This window comes from Ursus americanus, chromosome 25, assembly GCF_024610735.1.
Source record: "Ursus americanus isolate L20-20 chromosome 25, mUrsAme1.1.p, whole genome shotgun sequence".
NCBI classification, from domain to species: domain Eukaryota; kingdom Metazoa; phylum Chordata; class Mammalia; order Carnivora; family Ursidae; genus Ursus; species Ursus americanus.
In genome coordinates this window covers 20,454,568-20,479,752 of record NC_142151.1, presented here as the reverse complement: position 1 = coordinate 20,479,752, position 25,185 = coordinate 20,454,568, and the positions used below count along the sequence as shown (strand labels likewise).

General features: G+C 36.1%; 1 protein-coding gene across 7 annotated transcripts in view; it reads left to right on the top strand.

Moving 5' to 3' along the window:
- SLCO1A2 (solute carrier organic anion transporter family member 1A2) overlaps positions 1-25,185 on the top strand; it is a 158,250-nt gene that overhangs the window by 88,363 nt on the left and 44,702 nt on the right. For 6 of the 7 annotated variants that reach the window (XM_045781459.2, XM_087855677.1, XM_087855675.1 and 3 more), the window contains 3 exons: positions 4,218-4,282; positions 4,835-4,952; positions 16,866-17,762. In XM_045781459.2, the coding sequence (XP_045637415.2) occupies positions 4,218-4,282; positions 4,835-4,952; positions 16,866-17,085 (403 nt within the window). In that variant the 3' untranslated portion in view covers positions 17,086-17,762. Of the gene's footprint in view, positions 1-4,217; positions 4,283-4,834; positions 4,953-16,865; positions 17,763-25,185 lie in introns of those variants that run through there. The other variant, XM_045781464.2, reaches the window with a different exon arrangement.

Sequence of the window (25,185 nt, the reverse complement as noted above, 5' to 3'; positions counted from 1 at the left end):
TCTGTCTGTCGAAATTTATATACATCCACCTGTAAAAGTATTTATACTTTGGTCTCATTTGGACAGTGATATTTGATTATTATTTCCATTTATTCAGTGTTAGTGCCTATTCACATTTTCCATTTCTACTTATATCTATTTTATGCTTGCTAGTGAATAGATGTTTATAATATTCTTTTATCATTCTGATATTCTCTGATGTATCTGAAAGGCTTACCTTTTTTTTTTTACGTATTTTGTTTATTTGTCCCTTCATTTTTTCTTGATCATTGTTGCCAGATGCATATGTTTTATTTTTCTTCTTTTAAAGAATCGGTTTTGGTGTTGTTAGTCTTTATTTCATGCATTTCTGCTCTTCTTTTTTTTTCCTTTAGGCTTGCTCTGTGTTTTTTTTTTTTTTTTAGGATTGGCTATTTTTTTATTATGTTATGTTAGTCACCATTCATTAGTTTTTGATGTAGTGCTTTATCTATTTGAGTTTAATACTTAGATCATTTGTTTGACTACTGTATATAAAATGATACATTTCCTCCCAATTATTGCTTTAGCTATGCCTCAACGAGTATTTTCTTTGATATTTATTTTTAACTATTTTGCAGTTTCTTTTATGATTGCCCCACCAGGCCAAAGTTTTTTTTTATTAATGTGTTATATAATTTCCATATATGTAAGAACTTTCTATAGATATCATTTTATTATTGTTATTCCATTTTTATGTTCAGAGAACATAATCTGAAAGATTACAGGTTGGAGAGGTGGGATATCAAGGCTTTCTTTGAGGCCTAGTGCATTTTTTGAGTATTTCATGTCTTTCTGAAAAGAATGGGTAACTTCTGCATTTTGAGTATACAGTGCTTATATCTCTTGGATTGAAGTAAAGTACTTTGTTATCAAAATTTTGTAAATGTAATTCATTAGTTTTTCAGAGGTGGGTGTTCAAATCTGTAAATATTGCTGATGCATTTCTCCCTATAATTCTGTCAGGTGTTTTTTTTTTTTTTTTTATTATGTACAGTTAGCCGACATATAGTACACCATTAGTTTTTGATGTAGTGTTCAACCACTCATTAGTTGCATATAACACCCAGGGCTCATCGCAACATGTGCCCTCCTTAATACCCACCACCTGGTTTTTTAATTTATATATTTGGAGGCTTTATTATAGGATGCAAATATGCTTTTGGTCATTATACTTCTATTATTAGCATCACTCAATTCTCTTATCTTTTAGCTATTTCTTTCAAGGAATTATATATTTTTTTCTTATTAAAATTGTGGTTCTAGCTTTCTTTTGTTTCACCTGTTATATCTAAGATATTCCTGTTATATCTTTTCCTTTCCCTTTATTTTCAGCTTTCAATCTTTGATGATGCTTCATAGATAATTTGCTAGGTATGATTTTATCATCTAAAATTGATACATTTAATCCACTTGTATTTCTTATAATTATTGTGGTAAGGCTCTTTTTGCTACTTTATTTAATTTATTCTATTTATTTGACTTTCTTTTTAATTCTTTCTTTGCTTTCCATTGTAGAGTTGTACCCCCTTATCTGCAAGGATGTATTTTAAGATCTCCAGTGGATGCCTGAAACCATGGATAGTACCAAACCCTACACATATTATGTTCTTTCTTATATATACATAACTGTGATAAAGTCTGACCTATAAATTAGGCACAGCAAGAGATTAACACCAATAACTAATAATAAAATAGAACAATTATAACAATATACTATAATGAAAATTAAGTGCATATGGTCTCTCTCACTATCAAAATATCTCATTGTGTTGTACTCACCCTTTTTAAAAAATTTTTATTTATTTGACAGAGAGAGGGAGAGAGAGAGAGACCACAAGCAGGAGAAGTGGCAGGCAAAGGGAGAGGGAGAAGCAGCCTCCTTGCTGAGCAGAGAGCCCTGCTTGAAGGGCTAGATCCCAGGACCCTGGGATCATGACCTGAGCTGAAGGCAGATGCTTAACTGACTGAGCCACCCAGGCGCCCCTGTACTCACCTTTTTTCCTCTTGTGATGATATGAGATGATAAAATGCCCACATGATGAGATGGAAGGCGGTGAATGACATAGGCAGTGTGATACAGGGATTGTAGCATTCGGTTGCTTTTGATCTTCCAATGATGTGTCAGCCCATGGACCATCTGCTTCCAGACTGTGGTTGACTATGGGTAACTCAAATCATAGAAAGTGAAATCACAGATAAGGGGGAATTACTGTATATATTGGATGTTCTTCTGCTGCTTTGAAAGCTGTAGCTTTCAAATGGTTAACCTGATTATTGAAATTCTTAACTACATTAATGTTTTACTTATCAATTTCAAAACTTTTCAGTATTAGTATCTATCCCCTAATAAAACAAGTACCTAATCAGGCTCTTTCAAGTCTGTACTTCTTCCCCCATCTTTTGCCAGCACCATATTCTAGAATTTAACCCCTAGGTTTTTATTACTATATCTGTGTTTGTCTCTACTTTTGAGGAATCTCCCTGGATCTCCTACCATGATCGTAGAGGGTCACAACATCAATGCTACTCTGCCAGTTTAAAGAACAATTTCAATTTCTCTAAATATTTCCCATGCTAGTTTTTCTGATTCTTGGATTCTAGAAATTGATGTTATTATCAATGCCAATCAATGATAGAGTTCATAGAACTGTTTAAACTGTTTAAACAGATTAAATAATTTCTTCGCTATTAGTATTTCATGTTTCTGTGAGATCATTAAGTGGTATATTAGAGATAGAGGGGAAAGAAAAATTCTTCAGTAAAATTTAAATACTCTATTTGCTGTATTAAATGGAAAACATGGGACTAAGAGGGTCATGTTAGGTCTCCTGGTTTTGTTAACTTCCTTCTGAGTAAAATCACTGATGTTGTCTAAATAACCTATGTGTCAGGGCGACTGGATGGCTCTGTTGGTTGAGTGGCTGCCTTTGGCTCCAGTGTGTTGGGCTCTAGCCAGGCGTCTGGCTCCCTGCTCAGTGGAGAGCCTGCGCCTCCCTCTTCCTCTGTTGCTCTCCTTGCTTGTGCTCTCTCTCACTCTTGCTTTATCTCAAATACATACATACATACATACATACATACATACATACATACATACATACATATATAACCTATGTGTCAGGAAGATAATGTCTAGATCAAACTATGAGGTTTTTCAAATTTAATAAAACACTTATATTGAGAAAATGCCAATAAGATGACATTTTTTGCTGAGAATATATTACATGCTTTTGTGAAGAAAGCAGCTTTTTTTCTCTGCTTTGAGTTAATCAGGGAAGGGAAGGGAATACAGTGGAACTCCCAAAGTGAATTCTTTGGGGGAATTAGTCATGCAGATATCAGAGTGAGTGGGACACAAAAAGAGCCATTGGGGAATTACAGTCTTCATTTCTACATATAGGAATTTCAGGCAACAGTGCAAAAGTGGGGGAATTTTTGGAGAGAATGGAGAGATCTGTGTGACTCAAAGTGATACCAAATCACATAAAATATGTTTGCTTTGGATTTCTTTGTCACATTCCTTTGAAAATTTTTATTTTTGCTTTCTTTCTGCCTTACATTTACTTATATAAATTCTTGGCTTTTCTGTATTTTGTCAAGACAAATAATTTAAATACAGCTAGGGTTGCATCATTTTGTTTTAGGCTGAAGGTTTAATGAAGAACTGCCACTTCAATAAGTGGATATTGGGGTACAAATTGATATGAAATATTTCCTTCTTCGATAACTCTCTGATAGAAATGAATGAGCAAAAAATGATGGGTAAAATGCCACGGATCAGAAGTAGAGGTCCTGGGGCGCCTGGGTGGCACAGCGGTTAAGCGTCTGCCTTCGGCTCAGGGCGTGATCCCGGCGTTCCGGGATCGAGCCCCACATCAGGCTCCTCTGCTATGAGCCTGCTTCTTCCTCTCCCACTTCCCCTGCTTGTGTTCCCTCTCTCGCTGGCTATCTCTCTCTCTGTATAATAAATAAATAAAATCTTAAAAAAAAAAAAGAAGTAGAGGTCCTGTGTAGGCTATAATTAGGATAATTAGCCCTTAAATATCCAAGACCGAGCATGCAAAAAAATTTTAGTGCCCAGTGTGTCACCAGCATACAGAGTTGTTTGTGTGTGCATGTGTGTGTGTGTGTGTGTGTATTTAATATGACAGTGTTTAAATCTCTTATTTTATTTGTGAATTTACTTATTTTTTTTTTAGGTGTATCAAGCCTGAAGAGAAGTCTCTTGGTGTGGGGTTACATACATTTTGCACAAGAGTATTTGGTAAAAATAGTTATTTTTTCCAACATCTTTATTAAATACTAAGTAAATGAAATAATTCTCTCAGAGTAATAGTCTAGCAAATATTCCTTCTGCTTGCAGCACTTTGTAATTTATATGAGAATGAGGTACAAGAAGACACGGAGAACTTACCCCTCTTACCTGAAAAAGATCTATCTGAACTTAACTCTACTTTTCATCTATTAGAAGATTTGAGAAGCAAGTGAACAAAAAATGCTTTGTTAAAGTAAAATATACATGTGATTGGTCCAAAACACTGCATAAAAAAATATAAAGAATCATTAATTCAATGTTTTCCTATATCAATAATTTTATGATGCATTTATCCATCACATTACTTATCTTTTATAATTTAGAAACTTTATAGAAAAAGTAACTTTTAATTTCTAAAAATAAAATTTAAACCATTCTATTCATATTTCATTTAGCTTTATTTGTCCTACAAATAGAGAAAATTAAAATTTTGTTTCTAAACAAAATAATGTACCTTAATTCTTACCTTGGGATTTTTCCTTCTCCCCTTTTTAATTGTAGCTGGAATTCCTGCACCTATATATTTTGGAGCTTTAGTGGATTCCACATGTTTACATTGGGGAATTTTAAAATGTGGTGAGTCAGGGGCATGCAGGATATATGATTCTACCAACTTCAGGTAAAGATAATAATTTTTTTAAAGAATTCCTTTCTAAGCACAGGCTGTACATAAAATGGCACCATTCATGTATAACATTTTCTTTGTCAGGTACTAGACTACTTTGGGTTGTGTTTCCAGAATATATGTTAATACTATATCTTTATTCCTTAGTTATATCCTAGAATCTTATTTCCTCACTATATTCAAAGTACTTGTTCAATATAAGCATGGATGATGTCCTTAACCTAGCCTTTCAAAATGATCTTTGTTAAACTGGTTGCAGTCAATACATTATTGAGAGTAATAGCTGTACATAAACTACCTATCTAAATCACATTACTCTCTAAAGTGTTCCCATTTCATCCCACATCATTTTAACTTCATACTAGCTTGAATCGTTACTTCCTTTCACATCCACCTCTATTTTTCAAAATGGTATTTTTCCTCCTTCATTAAATTTTGCTGACACAATATTCTTCATGTCTCATAAAGGCTTATTCTTTTGTTAATGTAAGTCTGACTTCAAACAAAACTCAAGATACTATTAATGTTTATTTTAACAAAATGCTTCCATTTTGCTCTATTTTCATATTTCTTTTTCGTTTGGAGACCTGAATTGTTACATTTGTATTAATTTCTCTTGACAGGGCGGTATGAAAATTCTTTCATTTAATAAAAAACAATCTAGCATTCTTTAAAACATTCTAAGGTCTTGTGTTGATTAGTAAAAGGATATATGTGAAGAACTGTGATGAGAGCAGACAGCATGAGATTCCTGTTTTCATCAGTTCTCTGTTCCCCTAAAGCTCTACAGCGGTAATGCAGAGGTGGGCCCAGGCATACACTGTGCATGCAATGGGTTTACTTCACAGTTGAGAAACCCTGAGGATCACTAGTGTAGATTGTCCTCAACCTGCTGCCAGGATTCCTGTTGATAGTAGCCTTAATTAAATGTTATTTCAGACAAAATAATTATACTTGGTACCAAACTCTGTCAGATTAATTAGAGTGGCCAATAAAATGTACTCATGAGAAAATTCACCAGATGTTAATATTGTGTAGAAACAGGAGGTGGGGGGCGCCTGGGTGACTCAGTCGTTAAGCGTCTGCGTTCAGCTCAGGTCATGATCCCAGGGTTCTGGGATTGAGCCCCACATCGGGCTCCCTGCTCCATGGAAAGCCTGCTTCTCCCTCTCCCACTCCCCCTACTTGTGTTCCCTCTCTCGCTGTCTCTCTCTCTGTCAAATAAATAAAATCTTAAAAAAGAAAAAAAGAAAATAAACAGGAGGTGGATATTGTTGGTAGACAATTCTCCATGGGTCTCTTACATTTCTGCATATCTTGTTAACAGAGGCTTTTGCTATGGACTATCTTTTCAAGGATGTTTGAATAGTAAAATACCTTGGAAGATATTGGTGATGTTTTCCTATGGAGCAGAGTTTGCTGCCTAGGATGATAAAAATAATAACTCTCTCTGGGGCAAAGTTTGGCAGATTTGCTTGCAGCCCAGTTAAAAGAATGGGATTTCCTAAACTCAGGATTTCTTAGCTGTGACCCAAACCCATTGTGTGCACAAAATCCACATAGGTCTCTTACTGTGTAATTCCTTTGGGATTTGAAGGTTAAGGAAAACCAACCTGAATTTGCAGCTTTTGCTGATTACTGTACTGTGAGTAAAAAAGTTCTGTGTCTCTGACCTGGAAGTCTTGTATCTTGAGCCAGCATCCATGCAACTGTGGCAGGCTAACCTTTTAGCTTAAAATCCAGTTAAAAATCTAGGACTCTTTTACAGTTCTTAAGAACAGAAATACTGATTAACTTTAAATTTTGCCAAAAATGTAAGGGTATAAGGATGGCCACTTACATTTATTCCAAGCTACTAGAAAGGAAGAAAAGGATTAAGGAAAATTCAACAGAAGTAAGAAACAGGAAAATAAAAGCATACAAAACAAGTTGAAAAAATAAACCGAAACATATCAGGTTTAACAATAAATGAAAAGTAAATGAATTTGCTTCTTAAAAGATAGTGAATTTCACATGAGTTTCAGTGTTTTCAAAATTCTAGCTATATGTTATTTACAAGACATGACGTAAAAAATACAGTGTGAATAAAGATTGAAGATAAAAATCAGAAAAGATATACCAGGCAGATAATAAATCAAACTTCTGTGGTTATATTAATGACTATGAGACAAAATAGAATTTAACATGAAAAGGATTGGGGTACCTGGGTGGCTCAGTCGGTTAAGCATCCAACTCTTGATTTCAGCTCAGGTCTTGATCTCGGGGTCATGAATTTAAGCACTGCATTGGGCTCCATGCTGGGCATGGAGCCTACTTTAAAAAATAAATAAATAGGGGCGCCTGGGTGGCACAGCGGTTGGGCGTCTGCCTTCGGCTCAGGGCGTGGTCCTGGCGTTGTGGGATTGAGACCCACATCAGGCTCCTCCGCTGTGAGCCTGCTTCTTCCTCTCCCACTCCCCCTGCTTGTGTTCCCTCTCTCGCTGGCTGTCTCTATCTCTGTCGAATAAATAAATAAAATCTTTAAAAAAAATAAATAAATAAATAAATAAATAAATAAATAAATAAATAAAAATAAAGTGAAAAGGATTAATAGAGTTAAAGAAGGATATTACTTAATAATAAAAGAAATACTTTATCAATAATATACAGCAGTAATCAACCCATATATATCTATCAACCTAATCTCAAACATATAAAAAAATAATTCACAAAATTTCAGGAAGAAATCTAAATCAGAGTGGAAAATTTCAACAAATTTTCCCAACAAGTGAATAGAAAATATAGAAAAAAATTATTGAGGATAGAGAAAAGTGTGAACCACCAAATTGTATAAGAGTTATCTAATAGATATATAGCAATTAAAAAAAAAGCCCAACCAATAGAATATATATTTTTCTCAAACCTATAATAAACATTTATTACAACTAAGTCAAATGCCATAAAATTTTAAAAAAGAGTGTGATACCATGTAACCACTATTTTCTGTCCATAATGCAATGCAATTAGAAGTCCATGATAAAATGTTGCCAAAACCTCACATTTGAAATTACTTACAGGTCAAAGAATAAATTATAATAACAATAATGAAGTAACTAGAGCTCTATGTCAGTGAACGCACTGAATAGGAAAACCTGTGGGACAAGGCTAAACCAGTACTCAGCAGTATATTTAGAAATTTAAATGTATATAAGTTTTTAAAAAGACTGGAAATTAGTGAACTCAGAATTTAGAAAAGGGTCAATGCAACTTCAAATAAAGTAGAAAAACCTGATAAATAATTCATTAAGTTATGTATTGATATATTTCCTATTGCAAATAAGAACAATAGATACAATGTATCTTTTGAAATCCAGAGGGATATATCTGGGTTCAAAGATAATATAAACATCATCCTGGACATCCAGTTTTCCTGAACTAGAAACTGAACAGAAACATAAAGGAATAAACAGAGCTGAGCACAAAGGCTGAATGCAAAGCTCTAAACCTAGAAATGGGCCATGGTTTCTGGGTGCTCAGCTTCCAAAGAGAAAATAAAGTACTTCCAAGGATTCAGGAGATTAGATCCAGATTCAATGCTGTAATCCATGAGGTGGTGTTCAACATCCTTGGACTGAGTTGAATAGTGTCCCTCAAAATTTCACATCTACCCATAATTCCAGCATACGATTTTATGTGGAAATAAGTCTTTGAACTAGTGAAATTAAGAGGAGGTCATACTGGGTTTGAGTGGGCCCTAAATCCAATCATCAGTGTCCTTATAAGAAGAGGAAAGGAGGCCCAGGGACACAGATACACAGGAAGAATACCACGTGGAGACAGAGGTAGAGATTGCACTGTTGCATCTACAAACAAAGGCATGCTGAGGATTGCTGGCAATTATTACCAGCCACTAGGAAGAATCAAGGAAGGATTCTTTCCTGGAGCCTACAGAGGTAGCCTGGCCCTGACAACACCTTGACTTCAGATGTCAAGCCTTCAGAATTGGGAAAGAATAACTTTATTTTGTTTTAAGCCATCAAGTTTGTGGTGCTTTGTTATGGCAACCCTAGGAAAGTAATACAAACCTCTTTGTAAAAGAGATTTTGGAAGAATAAATACAGAGAAAGAAAACCAGAAAGTCAGCAACAACAACAAAATACTCAAAATTGTTTAGTTTTGCAAGCTAAAACTTAAAAACACATGAACAAATCTAATGGTAAAAAAAATATAAGCACATAAGTTACCAATTGAAACATGACTTCATTCCAATTAAATTTAATATAATTTAGGAGTCTGACAAAGACTTGAAAATAAGTGTGCTTAACCAGCACAATAGGTTTAAAAAGGTAAATAAATGGCATAATGTCCATTAAAAAATGAATAAGAAATTATAAGAAAAATCAAGCAGAAATAAGGATATCAAATGGGGTTCCTGGGTGGCTCAGTCGTTAAGTGTCTGCCTTCAGCTCAGGGCATGATCCTGGCATTCTGGGATTGAACCCCACATCAGGCTCCTCTGCTGGGAGCCTGCTTCTTTCTTTCCCACTCCTCCTGCTTGTGTTCCCTCTCTCGCTGGATCTCTCTCTCTCTCTCAAATAAATAAAAATCTTTAAAAAAAAGAAATAAGGATATCAAAAAGAACTCTTGGAAATTTTAGAGATTAAATGTATAGCATTGAGATAATAAAATGAATCCTAAATATGTAATAAATTTCAAGTCAATATAGTTAAAATGAGAACTGGTGAACTGGAAGAGAGTACAGAAGAATTTATCTAGAATGTAAATCAATAATCTGAACTGATTCAACAAAAATGAATGCCTAAATAATACTAAAACCAATTAACAAAGCATACACCTCAAAAAATTCTAGAAAGAGAATGGAGGACGTGTCAGATATAAATGAAAGAATTAATGGCTTAGAATTTCCTAGAATTTGAGATATGAATTTTTGTATCAAAGGTGAACTTTAAATGCCTAGTAGAATATATATAAATGGACATATCAGAGTAAAATTACAAACATTCAAAGTAAAAAGGAAAACGTTATGAAATAAATAGGTGGCTTACAAAGAAATAACAATTATACCAATAGCAGATGGGTACCAGCAACTATAGAGCCTAATATCCCTGATCCTTATTGCTTTGGGTTTGAGTTAAAAACACAAACCACATAGCAACAGAAGACAGTGTAGATAATGAAGAATGTTGGTAGTGAATAAAAACTAATGAGGAAAACTTTTGGACAATATCTACTAAGTGTGTACTCTACAACCCTGAGACATATTTTAAAGAAACTTTTGCTCACATACACAAGGATACATATAAAAGGATGTCTATTGCATTATTGTTGGTATTAGAAAAAAGTTAAATAATACAAGTATCCAATAGGGAACTGGATTAATAAATTGTGGCATGTTCACACATTGAAATGTGGTACAATAACTAAAAGTAAATAAAGTAGAACTGTGTGTATGAGCATAGTTTTAAAATGAGGGGCTAACAGAAGTTTCAGAATAAAATATATAGTATTATGCCAATTATTTAAAATGTAAAAACATATAAAGTAAAAAGTTTGTATGTATATATTCATGATATATATATACATACACACATTATAAAACCATAAAAATAAACTAGAAACAAAATCCATAACATTCAACATAGTCTTACATCTAGGAAGGGCTAAAAGAGAATATCATAGGGGCACACATGGGATTTCAATGTATTAGTATTTTATTTTGAATTGGTCTGAAATAAAATGGTAAAATTTAATCATTTTGAAAACCTGGGTGGTAAGTACAGACATATTAGTTACCTTATTTTTTCTGTATTCTTCAAGTGTATCATAATAACATTTTAGAAGTAAAAAGATGAAATAAAAAGATGACACAAGTAATAAATAGACTGTCCAGCATAGAGGTAACCAAAAGATAAAACACTGTTTTTTTAAAAGAATAAAATATAATAATAATAACAGTAATCAGGAAAGGCAAAGAGAAAGGAGGCACAAATAAATACTATGAAGAATAAAAAAGGAAATGTAAGTACAAATACTTAGGGATTTAGATACAGCAATTTGGAAACATTAAATAGGGAGTTTTCTAGATGAGTATATATTACCAAATTTTACTATAAATACATAGAAAACACGAATATTTTCATAGTTATTTAAAAATGTGAATCAGTCAAAGACTCCCATTCTTCAAAGCACTAAGTCCAGATTCTTTTAAGACAAGTTTTACAAACCTTCAGTGAACTGATGATTTCTGTATAATACAAGTCATTCTGAGAAATGGAAAAAAAGGGAAAATTTCCCAACTCATTATAGTACAATCTTAATATTCACATTTGACAAGTTCAGTAGGAGGAAAAAAGTGCAGGCTGATTCTACTTATAAATATGCATGCAAAAATTCTAAATAAAAATGAACAAATCAAATCTAATGTATAAAACACTCACTAATAGAGTTTATATTAGGCATGCAAGGATGGTTCAATACGAGAACTATCTATTAATCTAATATACCCTATTAACACAGTGAAGGGGGTAAGATCTTGGATATTCTGCTAATTATGCAGAAAAATAATTTGGTGATACTTTACATATTCATAATTAAAACTTTGAGCAAACTCAGAATAGAAGAGGAATTTTCTTCACTTGGTTAGGGTCATCAAAAAAACCCCACAGAGTAGAAATCACAATTGATTGTGATTTCTTTGGATGCATTCTTTTTTTTTAATTTTTTTATTTTATTAGTCACCATACAGTACATCCCCGGTTTTTGATGTAAAGTTCGATGACTCATTAGTTGCGTATAACACCCAGTGCACCATGCAATATGTGCCCTCCCCACCACCCATCACCAGCCTATCCCATTCCCCACCCACCCTGAAGCCCTCAGTTTGTTTCTCATAGAGACTTCTCATGCTTCATTCCCCCTTCGATTACCCCCCTTTCTTTATCCCTTTCTTCTCCTACCGATCTTCCTAGTTCTTATATTCCATAGATGAGAGAAACCATATGATAATTGTCTTTCTCTGCTTGACTTATTTCACTTAGCATTATCTCCTCCAGTGCCGTCCATGTTGCAGCAAATGTTGAGAATTCGTTCTTTCTGATAGCTGAGTAATATTCCATTGTATATATGGACCACAACTTCTTAATCCAGTCATCTGTTGAAGGGCATCTCGGCTCCTTCCACAATTAAGCTATTGTGGACAATGACACTATGAACATTCGGGTGCATATGGCCCTTCTCTTCACTACGTCTGTATCTTTGGGGTAAATACACAGTAGTGCAATGGCCGGGTCATAGGGTAGCTCAATTTTTAACTTTTTAAGGGACCTCCACACTGTTTTCCAGAGTGACTGTACCAAATTGCATTCCCACCAGCAATGTAGGAGGGTTCCCCTTTCTCCACATCCTCTCCAACAATTGTTGTTTCTTGCCTTGTCAATTTTTGCCATTCTAACTGGCGTAAGGCGGTATCTTAGTGTAGTTTTGATTTGAATTTCCCTGACAGCTAATGATTTTGAACATTTTTTCATGTGTCTGTTAGCCATTTGTATGTCTTCATTAAAAAAGTGTCTGTTCATATCTTCTGCCCATTTTATGATTTATTTGTTTCTCGTGTATTGAGTTTGAGAAGTTCTTTGTAGATCTTGGATACCAGTCTTTTATCTGTAGTATCATTTGCAAATATATTCTCCCATTCTGTGGGCTGTCTCTTAGTTTTTTTGACTGTTTCCTTGGCTGTGCAGAAGTTTTCTATCTTGATGAAGTCCCACAAGTGTTTTAATTAGGAAAGGATGCTGTATTTTGTCAAATGCTTTTTCTGCATCTATTGAGAGAATCATATGATTTTTGGCTTTTTCTTGTTGATAAAATCTATGACACTGATAGATTTGCTAATGTTGAACCACCCTTGCATCCCAGGGATGAATCCCACTTGGTCATGATGGATAATCCTTTTAAGATACTGTTGGATTCTATTAGCAAGGATCTTATTGAGAATTTTGGCATCCATATTCATTAGGGAAATCCATCTGTAATTCTCCTTTTTGTTGGGGTCTTTGCCTGGTTTGGGGATCAAGGTAATATTGGCCTCATAGAATGAGTTTAGTAGCTTTCCTTCTGTTTCTATTTTTTGAAATAGCTTTAGGAGAATAGGTATTATTTCTTCTTTGAATGTTTGGTAGAATTCCCCAGGAAAACCATCCAGTCCTGGCATTTTGTTTTTTGGAAGGTTTTTAATCACTGTTTCAATCTCTTCATAAATTGGCCTGTTTAAAAAATCAATTTCTTCCTGTTTCAGTCTTGGTAGTTTATAGGTTTCCAGGAACTCCTCCATCTTCTTCCAGATTGCTTAATTTATTGGCATAAAGCGGTTGATAAAAGTTTCTAATAATCCTTCCAATTTCATTGGTGTTGGTTGTGACCTCTCCCTTTTCATTCATAATTTTATTAATTTTGGTCCTTTCTCTATTCTTTTGGATAAGTCTTGCCAGTGGTTTGTCAATTTTATTTATTCTTTCAAAGAACCAGCTTCTAGTTCTGTTGATCTGCTCTACTGTGCTCCTGGTTTCTAATTCATTGATCTCTGCTCTAATCTTGATCAACTGCTTTCTAGTGCATGGATTAGGCCTGTTCCTCTGTTGCTGTTCCAGCTTCTTGAGGTGGGAATATAAAAACTGCATTTTAGATTTTTCTATTCTTTTGACTGAGGCTTGGAGGGCTATGTATTTTCCCCTTAGGACTGCCTTTGCAGTGTCCCATAGCTTTTGGACCATTGTGTTTTCATTCTTGTTGGTCTCCATAAATTGTTTAAATTGATTTTTGGTTTCCTGGTTTATCAAATCATTGTTGAGCAGGATGGTTCTTAGTCTCCAAGTGTTTGAGTGTCTTCCAAATTTTTCCTTGTGGTTGAGTTCCAGTTTCAAAGCATTGTGGTCTGAGAATATTCAAGGAATAAGTTCAGTCTTTTGGTATTGGTTGAGACCTGTTTTGTGACCCATAACATGGTCTATTCTTGAGAATGTTCCATGGGCGTTAGAATAGAATGAGTATTCTTTGGTTCTGGGGTGTAGTGTTCTATATATATCTATGAGGCCCAACTCATCAAGTATGGCATTCAAAGCTCTTGTTTCTTTGTAGATTTTCTGCTTAGGTGATCTGTCTATTGCTGATGGTGGAGTGTTGAGGTATCCTACTATTAACGTATTTTTATCTATATGTCTCTTTATTCTGGTTAAGAGTTGGCTTGTGTATCTTGCTTCTCCCCTGTTGGGGGCATATATATTTATAATTGTCATATCCACTTGTTGGATACATCCTTCAAGAATAATATAGTGCCCTTCTGTGTCTCTAACTATAGTCTTTAGTTTAAAATCCAATCTGATTGATATGAGAATTGCTACCCCAGCTTTCTTTTGAGGTCCATTGGCGTGAAAGATGGTATTCCATCCCTTTACTTTTAGTCTGGATGTATCTTTAGGTTCAAAATGAGTCTCTTGTAGACAGCAAATGGATCGGTCATGTCTTTTTATCCAATCTGCAACTGTGTGGCATTTATTGGAGCATTTAGGACATTTACTTTGAGACTGATTATTGAGAGATATGATTTTAATGATGCTATGTTGCCTGTAAAGTCTTTGTTTCTATAGATTGTGACTTTCTGTTCTGTATCACTCTTGGGGCCTTTTTACCTTTATAGAACCTCCCTTAATATCTCCTGTAGGGCTGGTTTTGTGGTTATGAAATTGGTCAATGACTGGTGATTCTGGAAGGTCTTTATTTCTCCATCAATTCTGAATAAGAGCCTTGCTGGATAAAGGATCCTTGGCTGCATGTTTTTCTCTGAAAGAGCTGTAAAAATGCCCCCCCCAACCCTTTCTCTCATTTCCAGGTCTGTTTAGACAGGTCTGACATAATTCTGATACCTTTGCCTTGGTATGATATTTGCGAATTGCACTATGACGTGACGTGGTGTAGGTTTGTCGTGGTCAAGCTTGGGAGGGGTTCTCTCTGCCTCTTGGACATGAATGCTAGTTTCCTTTGCTAGATTAGGGAAGTTTTCAGCTACAATTTGTTCAAATATCTCTTCTAGACCTCTGTTTTTCTCCACCCCCTCAGGGATGCCGATGATTCTGACATTGCAACGTTTCATTGAGTCAGTAATCTCCCATAACCTACATTCTTGAGATTGGATTTTTTTGAGCCAATTTTCTATTTTAGCTTTCTCTTCTACTAACCCATCCACCAATTCACCGATACGTTCTTCTGCCTCGTTCACCCTGGCCGTCAGAGCACCTAGTTTTGACTGCTTTGATTCATAGCATTTTTAATTTCTGCCAGATTCGCTCTCATTTCCGCCCTTAGAGATTCTATATTCTCATTAACATTTTCATTAATACTTTTTTCAAGTCTACACATCATCTTGACCATTGTTACTCTGAAGTCCATTTCTGATAATTTGGTTATATCCATATCCATTAGTTCTGTGGCAGAGGCCACAGACTCATTGTCTTTTCTTTGCTGGGGGGGATTTCTCCTTCTCGTCATTCTGATGAGGAGAGGTTGCGGGGTTGTCCAGAGCCCAAATTATTGACCGGGACCCAGGCCGTGTGCCCTTGTTTTATAGGGACCTTACGCATGTGGCTTCTTGATTTTTCAGCCTGCCTTCTGGGGGAGGGGCCTGCCATGCCGATACTCAGGCAACCCTGTTTGGGTAGAGTCTCTATGTCCTCTGCGAGGGGGTATGGGGATGGGCACACTCTGAGCTGGTATTTCCAGGCTTTTGTTCTTTGGCGGCTTTCCCTGGTGGTTTGCTGTGCCTCTTCTGAAAGTCAGAGCAGCAGTAGCCGAATCTCAGCCTCTGTCTCAGAACAGAGGGATCACAGACCGCTCTCCACTGGGGTCCTCTGGCCACTTTAACTCTGTTTCTGTTGGTGCTGCTCAACCCTGCAGCGTCCCGGGATGTGCGCCCCACACCCGGCAACCCAGCCCTCACTTCCAGGGCCGGCGCATCTCTGTCCTTTGTGCTTCTAACTAACACCGCTGGCCACCAGCCGCCCCCGCACACTCCGGCTCTGTTTCAGTCTGGTCCCGTGCAGGTGGCTACCGCTTCCCGGCACCCGAACACAGCAGCTCCCTCCCCCTTCTGTTTATCTTCCAATATCGGTGCGCGGTTTCACGGCTCCCCGCTTTGTACCTCAATACTCAGCGCTGGAGATGTTCATTTGTAGAGATGCAGATGTATCTTCCTGCGTCTCAGGCTGATTCCGTGGGTGTTCAGGATGGTCTGGTACCTATCCAGCTCCACTCAGGGGACCGGCTGAAAAAAGGGACCCCTACTCCTCCACCATCTTAACTCCACCTGGATGCATTCTTAACTAGATACTGGAATAAAACTGCTATCACTGTCAGTATTACATTTAAATTAGAGGCTCAATTTTATGTAAAAAGATTTTTAAAACCCAAAAGATTGGACAAAGAAGAAAATGTGTGAATTTTCTGGATGAAAAATTCCAAAAAACATTTAACAAACGTTAGAATTAATGAGTTCAGGGGCACCTGGGTGGCACAGCAGTTAAGTGTCTGCCTTCAGCTCAGGGCATGATCCCGGTGTTATGGGATCGAGCCCCACATCAGGCTCCTCTGCTATGAGCCTGCCTATTCCTCTCCCACTCCCCCTGCTTGTGTTCCCTCTCTCGCTGGCTGTCTCTACCTCTGTCAAATAAATAAATAAAATCTTAAAAAAAAAAAAAAGAATTTATGAGTTCAGAAAAGTTGCTTATATAAAATTGACATGCAAAACGATTAGCCGTTGTTGTCCTCATGGGAATGAAATATTAATAATTAATGCAAAACTAGCTTGTACTCACCACACTATGTAAGATTTAATGTGTTTTAACATTTTTTTTTTGATAGCTACATCTACCTTGGCTTGCCAGCAGCTCTAAGAGGAACAAGCTATATTCCAGCCTTTTTAATCCTAATTATTTTGAAGAAACGTCTTCTACCTGGTGAAAATGCCTCTTCAGGAACTGTGCTTATAGAGGCAAAGGTTACAGGGAAGGAAAATGAGTGCAAAGATATGCACAAAAATTCCAAAATTTTAAATGATGATGAATTGAAAACTAAACTGTAATGCCCTATTGTATCATGCTTCCCAGAGTTGGAGAATACACTACCACTTAATTGTTTTTAAAATCAATAGGGATACAGAGGGTAACTTTTTATCTTTATGAACCTCAAATTTTTGTGTCTTTTGTTGTTATTGTTTTTACTCAAGATAAAAAAATGTTCAATGATGGTATTTCTGAGGCATCCATGACACTTGAGATTTTCCTCAGAGGGACATTTATAATAACCTTCAAAACAGGATATTAGAGCCAGCTTTAATTTTTTGTGTGAAAATAGCAATTTCTCTTTCAAGTCATGTGAAAGGAGGGTATATTCCCACATCTCCTTTTCCAAATGATTCTAAAAATTTCCTATTGTAAAAATCTATTTAATTTCATTGAATTTCTGCTTTGATATTGGGGTTATTTAGAGACTGATACTCTTATCCTGCTTATGTGAATATTTATTTTATCAAATGTATCACTTTTATGTGAAAGAAGCCCACACCTTCTAATTCTAGGAATTGTTCTTTAACTTTTCTTATTCCTTTCAGACATGATTGTTCTAAAATAGATTCCTCATTAATATGCCATCACTTGCTCTCAATTTGTTCCCAGCTTTATTATTCAAGTCATATATTTGCTCATTTTTTTCAGAATACTGAAAAAATGAGTCAGGTTATTAAAAATCATGAAGCAAAGATTGTTGGATTTTTTTTTTTTAACAATTCAAACCTGACTAAACTTTGAAAAACAAGTGTCTCAGTCAAAGGATGAAAGGATGATATTAGAAAAACCCTGTAGTGTCAGATATTTTCAAAGGAACATTTTCCCAAATTTAGGAGACCTATCCATGTGGTCCAAAGTTAGAACACAAATACTAATTTTCCATAATTCATCTCAGAGAATGATGCTTTAAAAAAGTAGCTTCTGTTATGAAACTGGGTTAATAAAATTCAAGATACACATTAAAACTAAATCTACTCATATTATTATTTTTTCATTTATGGATACAATAAAAGGATGAAAGAATTTTAGAAGACAAGAGGCCCTATTGATGATATAGAGTTTCTGGTTCAAGGGAGTAGAATGAGGAACCATATTTATCTAATTCTTATTTTCTCTCCTTATTCTCCATCCCACTTAAATAATAGTCAATACATAAATCATTATATAAACCCATCATGGGATGAGATTACAGGAAGGGAGGGTGGGAGTAGCGGGAATCAATATACTATGGTTATATATGTGTAATATAGAGGGAATGTAAATTCCTCCAGGGATAGAAGAGTGGAAGAAGGTATAATCTAGAATGTGATCACAAGGAGCCTGGGATGTAGGTAGGAGCCCCTGAGTTGCAAATTCAAATACAATAAAAAAAATTGGTAGCTTCACAGAAAATAGACCAGTTAATTGAAAGACTGCCTAAAGATATTTTGAAGACTAATATGATTTCCTGAATGATTAGATGTGTCATATGAGAAGAAAGCAGCTGAGAGGAGAAAGACTGGGTAGGTCAGTCTATAAGAGTTAAGTTTTGGACTGTGGAGTTTGAGATTTCATTTCTGGTTATATTAAAAATAACCATGATTCAAGACAGGAGTATTGTTGAAACATGAGAGAAGAGCTTATCATTAGAAATGAGGAATGTAACTCAGGGTAGGTATGATTGCAGCAGTGAGGTATAATTGTGTGTTTATAGTTGAGTGTTAGAGTCTGATGACAGCAAACTGGGAGTTTGTGAGCAGGAAGTGGGAAGAATCACCTGGAAGCTAAAAGGAGGAACAAGGACTTACCTTATTTCCAGAGACTTGTGAGAAAAAGGAAACAGCACCACATAAGAAGCTTTTGGGGGGAGGAGAGGAAGATGGTGACTCAACTTATACCATGAACACAGCTAGATAACTATCAAATTATCCTAAATACTCCAGAAATTGGCCTGAAGACAAACAACAAATTCCACACCTAAAGGGAGAGAAGAGGCCACATCAAAGAAGGTGGGAAGTGCAGAGATGGGGTTTAGAGGAGAAACAGATACAGGGTGCTGCAGAGGGATAAGGAGACCCAGCCCTCTACACTCTGGCAGGACTGCCCTTCTCAGTCAAGTTTGCCTCAGTCTCAGGGCCGCAGGCCCCTCCTCTCAGAAGATAAGCACAAACCCCTGCCCACACCACATCTCCCAAGCAGAGAGTTCTGCAGAGCCCCAGTTCTAGTGGAGTTAGTGTCAAGTCTCATTTCACAGGAGACTAGAGCACACCTCGTTAAAACTTGCCACATTCTGGCCAGGGACCAAAAAGTGCCCACAACAGGCAAGGAGAGCCTCTTCAAACAACTGGCCTGAAGGATAGAGCAGCCAAAACACAAGAGCAGAACATATCCAGCACATACCCGAGACACTCCCCAAAGCACCAGGCTCTGGGCACCTCATGACCTCTTCATTAGGCCATTACTTTCAGAAGCAGGAGACATAACTAACTGGCTTTTCAAATGCAGAGAAGGCAGAGACTTAGACAAAATGCAAAGATGAAGGAATTTATCCTTAATGAAGGAACAAGATAAGGCCATGGTCAGAGATCTAAGTGAAACAAATATAAGTAACATGCCTGATGAAGAAGTCAAGAAATAATCGTAAGAATAATCACCTGGCTTGAGAAAAGAATAGTAGACATCAGTAAGACCCTTATAACAGAGATAAAAGAGTTAAAAAAGAATCAATCAGGAATGAAGAATGCAATAAACAAGATTGGAAACAGGCTTAATGCAATGAACAGCAGGCTGGCAGAAACAGAGGAATGAATTAGTGACCTAGAAGACAAAATAGTGGATAATATGAGGCTGAACAAAAGAGAAAAAGGAGAGTTATGGAACAGGAGAATACACTTAAGGAACTCAGGGACTCCATTGACATAATAACATCTATATTACAGGAGTCCCAGAAGAAGAGAGAGAGAAGGGGGCAGAAAATTTATTTGAGGAAATAATAGCTGAAAACTTCCCTAATCTGGGGAAGGAAACAGACATCCAGTTCCAGGAGGCACAGAGAATTCCCATCAAAATGAACAAAAGCAGGCCAACACCAAGATGTATTGTAACTAAATTTGCAAAATATAGTGATAAATAAACAATCTTAGGGGCACCTGGGTGGCTCAGTTGGTTAAGCGGTTGCTTTCAACTCAGGTCATTATCCCAGGGTCCTGGAATAGAGACCTGCAATGGGCTCCTTGCTCAGTGGGGAGCCTGCTTCTCTCACTCCCTCTCCCTCTGCCTTTCATTCCCCCTGCTTGTGCTCTCTCTTGTGTCAAATAAATAAAAAAATATTTTTTAAAAAGAGAAAGAAAAAAATCCAGTCCTAATTGAGGGAAGAATAGAAGCAAACAAATGTAAGAATATGTCCTTTACTGCTAACTACAGATATATTGGCAGAAGATTGTTAACTGGTAATCTCTTTCCAATGAAAAGAAAAGAAAGGAAAAAAAAAGAAAAAAATGAAAAGAAAAAGCTTTCTGAGAATATAATATGTGCTTCTTTTTTCTTTCTTTCCTGAACTATGGCTATTAGACCTTGAGAAGCAGCAGCCTTCTTGCAACCAAGAGGCAACAGGCATAGGAAATGACAACATTTGAGGAAGGTGGAGCAGAAAGACAGCTAGAGCCTGGCTACCTGGTATAGTGTTGAACACCTGCATAAGCAGGGTTAGGGCTAAGTTTTATGGAGTATTAAGCTGCTAAAACGTGAGAGGAGAGTTTATATAAGAAAAATAAAAATTGTGAGTACAAAATGAGGTTAAAAGGGGATATTTAGAATGAGAAAAAACTTACAACAAATTTGATGTAATATGCCTCAGGGCACAATCATGATTTAAAAAAAACGTACTGTGAACATTACAGTTAAATAAGAAATATTAAAAGCTTTCCTGCTGAGGTTGGGAGAAGATAATGCCTGTTATCATCATTTCTATTTAACATTATACCCAATGTCGAGGAAACAGGAGGGAAAAAAATAATCAAAATTTGTAAGGATAAGAAAAGGAAAAATAAAATCATTCGTGACAAGTTGTGTAAGCAGAAAATCCAAAAGTTCCTACAGATAAACTGTCCAAATTAATAAGTGATTTTAACAAATCTCTGGATTCACAAAATCAAGTGCAGCTTTTCATATATCAATTGCAGTTAGGAAATGATATTAGTAAAGCATACTATGCTGTAGAGTATCCAAAAAAACCCACATAGTGAAATCCTAGGAATAAGTCTCACAGCAAATATCCAAGACCTCTACCTTCAAAACTACAGAAGAGTATCCAGAGAAATTAAGACTTATATCATGCTTATTGGTTAAAAGCTTTAATATTGTAAAGATGTCAGTTCTTCTGAAATTTATCTACAGATTCAGCGAAATCTCAAAAAAAATCCCAGCACTCTTTGAAACGAGGACATTGTCAAGATTTTTTGACCTTTATGTGGAAATAGAAAGGGCCAATGCAATCTTGAAGAAGGAAGATGGAGAAGCCCACTACCAGATATTAAAATCTATAAAACTAAAGGAAGGCAATATGGCATTAGCCACAAATCTCCCATCCCAGATGCCACCCACTCTTCCTGGTGCCTCTCTCTCTCCCTTGCAGATGCTTTCTTCATTCAGAATCCAACACTAAGTACTGTATTGCTCTCCTACCTGGAAACCGTTCTGAAGTTCCAACACTTCACATCAGACCTCTGTCTTTCTTCCTCCCACAGAGATGTCTTCCTCTTCCTGTTCAGGGTCTGATGACTATGCCAGAATGCCCCCATGTGTTATTGCCCTCTGTATCCCTGTGATGGTTAATGTTTTAGGTCAACTTGGCTAGGCCACATTAGCCACATATTTATTTGGCCAGACATTATTGTAGATGTTTCTGTGAAAGTATTTTTTAGATGAGATTAACATCTAAACCAGTAGACTTTGAGTAAAGTAGATTTTCTCCCATAGTGTTGGGTGAGCCTCAACCTACCAGCTGAAGGCTTTAATAGAAAAAGACTCACCTCTTTTAGTTTAGACTAAACTCTTAACCAGTTTTTAGAAGAGGAAATTCTGCCAGAAGACTGTCTCTGGACTCAAACTGTAGAATAAACTCTTTCCTGGGTTTCAAAATTGCTTGCCTAATGTCTATGTATATTCTATTGATTTTGTTCCTCTGGAGAACCCTGACCAATAATCCTTCCTTGGATTCTGGCACCCATGCTGATCTATTCCTCCTATGCACACTCTCCTAATACTGCTTCAACTCTTAGGCTTTCACATGCTACTCAGTTCCCTGTAGTTCCCCTCAATAGCTAAACTTTTCCCCCATCTACTTGAATATCTACTTGCTTGGCCCCATCTAATGGCTCAGGATTCAATTATTCGGTTAGAAAAAAAGACAAGACTAAGGGAAGAAAAGAAAAGGGAAGGGAAAAGGGGGAAAACACAATTGAAAATTTGATAAATTTTGGAAAGTGAATAATATATTGGAATAACGTATATACATCTAGAGAGTAGATGCATATTGCCAATTATATTTTCACACTAAGTTTACATATGTCTAGGGTTAAATTAATAAATGCTATTACAGAACATTGTGGCCTTGAAACTTAAATTGATTTCATATTATCCCCTGCTCTAGATAGACACAGTTTATTTTATTAACTAAATATTTAAAATATTTTCCAGTTTGTTCAACCATATAGCAAATACAGGAAATCCTGGAAGTGATTTTAAAATTTATGATTTGTGTATCTAATTTTTAAATTTATTATTCAAGAGATTTGTGGCTCCAACAAACAACTGTCTGAGTAGATTGTTTTTATGTTTTTAAACAATGTGTTTACTTCTACTTTTTCTCAATGTTACAGCCTGGCTAATATATGTATATACACAACTCATATAAGACACAAATTATAGAAATGGCCCAAGTAGTGCCCAGAGCTCTGTTAGAAACAGTGCTATTGAAGTAAAGCCTGGTGGCTGATAAAAGCTAAGTATGAAATCTTTTTGCAATTGGCCCTAAGAAAAATTTAAACAAATGTTACTTCAAAACAAAATAAAAGAAAATCACAAGACTCTTTTAGCACTGAGATGTGTATAATTCCTGTTGAAATCAACTTCCAAATAAAATTATAATTTAATTGATCCCAATGACATGTCAAACTTGGTAAATTCAAAATTCTTTCACCAATATCATTTTTGATAAGTAAATGACAGTGACATAATTTACTTGACAAGTAGGAAAGGATGGCAGTGGGGTGGGGGAGAAGGAGAGAGAGAAAGAGATACATTCTTCCTATCAATAAAGATATACCTCATGTTCTAAATTCCTTAGAATAGGCTAATATGTGGGAAAGATACTTAGGTGGCTTTCACATGAATGGAAAAACCTCATTGTTTTCATAATTCTGTATGTTTAAGACATGGGGAAAAAATCACCTGCAAGCCTAGTGTAGTATACACCTAATAACTTCTAACAAGTTCACCACATTGGATATGTTTGTGTGGTCTTTCAAAATATCCGATGTATTTGCAAGATTATACCTTTTCTTACGCCTTCATCCTTAATAGCACTATTTGTTATTTTCTTTATCAATTATTTAGAGACCTCATATTAGTGGATAGATCATATTAAGAATATGGGAGATATTGCTAGGACAACATCACTAGAACTCTTTATGCATAGGTGCTAGGGATAAATATTTGAGTTAATAAAACCAGACCCTTTTTTTTATTAAAAAATTCCAGTCTTTAAAAGAAAAAAAAATAACAGAAGATAGAAGGAACTCAATAGAAACAAAATAAAAGCCTTGTTGCCTGATGACTTGGGCTGGAATGAGTTACTTTTAGAAAAGATGTATCTCAGAATGGTAGAAGTGCTGAGATTTGTTTACCAAATAGATAAGTTACTAGTTATTAGAGAATCTTTTGACTAGAATCACATGAGGAAAAGGAAGAGAAATAAGAGAAATATTCTCAAATAATCCAAAGTGGTCTTGAAAATTCATAGTTAATTGAAACACATTATCTTTTATATCAAAGGAATAAGAGTGAGACTTCCAGTTTCATTTCAGGCATGCACAGAGCAAGAAAGGTATTGTACCCACAACCTTACAATTAGAAAATGCAAATTATAACTTTTCTCAAAGCCATCAATGAATCAATATTATTGGGCAAGCAACTAACTGGAAACCTAGAGAAGTAGAGGCTCCTTCAGGGAGAAACAGAATTTGAATATTTACTCACTTGGGGCAGAAGCTACTCAATGCCATATAAGTTAGTAAAGCAATGCAGCTAGAAATGTTTAATGAGTAGCTAAAGATCAAGTGTGGGTTGGCATGCAAAGCCCCTGAAGGCGGCAGACAGAAGGGGCTTTATACCTCTTGCAGGAGCCCTACTAGGGAGTCTCAGGGAAGATTAGAGAGAATCTTGAAAAGGCACCGTTGGTGCTGGCTAGGGGAGAAAACAGCAGCCACTACCCAAATTCTACTCAGACCATACCCCCTTTGTCCCCGAAGTAACAACAGCCTTTCTCTCCAGTGGGGAAGGGCAACAAAAACTGTAGCTTAGGGGTACTGGTGGAAACTCCTGCAGGTGGGAAGGGAAGCAAGAAAGAAAAGGTTCACTCCTGTGGGAGCAGCAGATCAGCCCCAAAGCCCAGGTTCACAGAACCTGCCTCAGTCTCTCTCCTCTACACCCTCCCCATGGTAACAAGCATCTGGTAAAAGTAAGAGTGGAATATTTTAGTTGGGAGAGTGGCAAGAGACTGATTGTTTCTGGGTAACAGGGCAAAAGGAAGAACCGAATCCATATGGGGAGTAGAACTCTAAACACAAGGTTTCCCTAGAGGAATTTGAAGCTCTTTGTACATTGAGGGTAACTATAGCAACAACAAACTTCAAGTCCATCTCTACTCTTTATACAAACCCCACACTACAGTCCTAGAGGAAGGAAAGATGCACTCATTTACAAGTGTAGAAAATATTTACCTCAGTATTGACTATCCTATATTACATTTATGGCCTTTGACAAAAAATTAGGAGACACAAAGAAAACAAACAAAACACAGTCTGAATAGACAAATCAATCTCAGAATCAAGCTCAGATATTAAACAAATTATTAGACA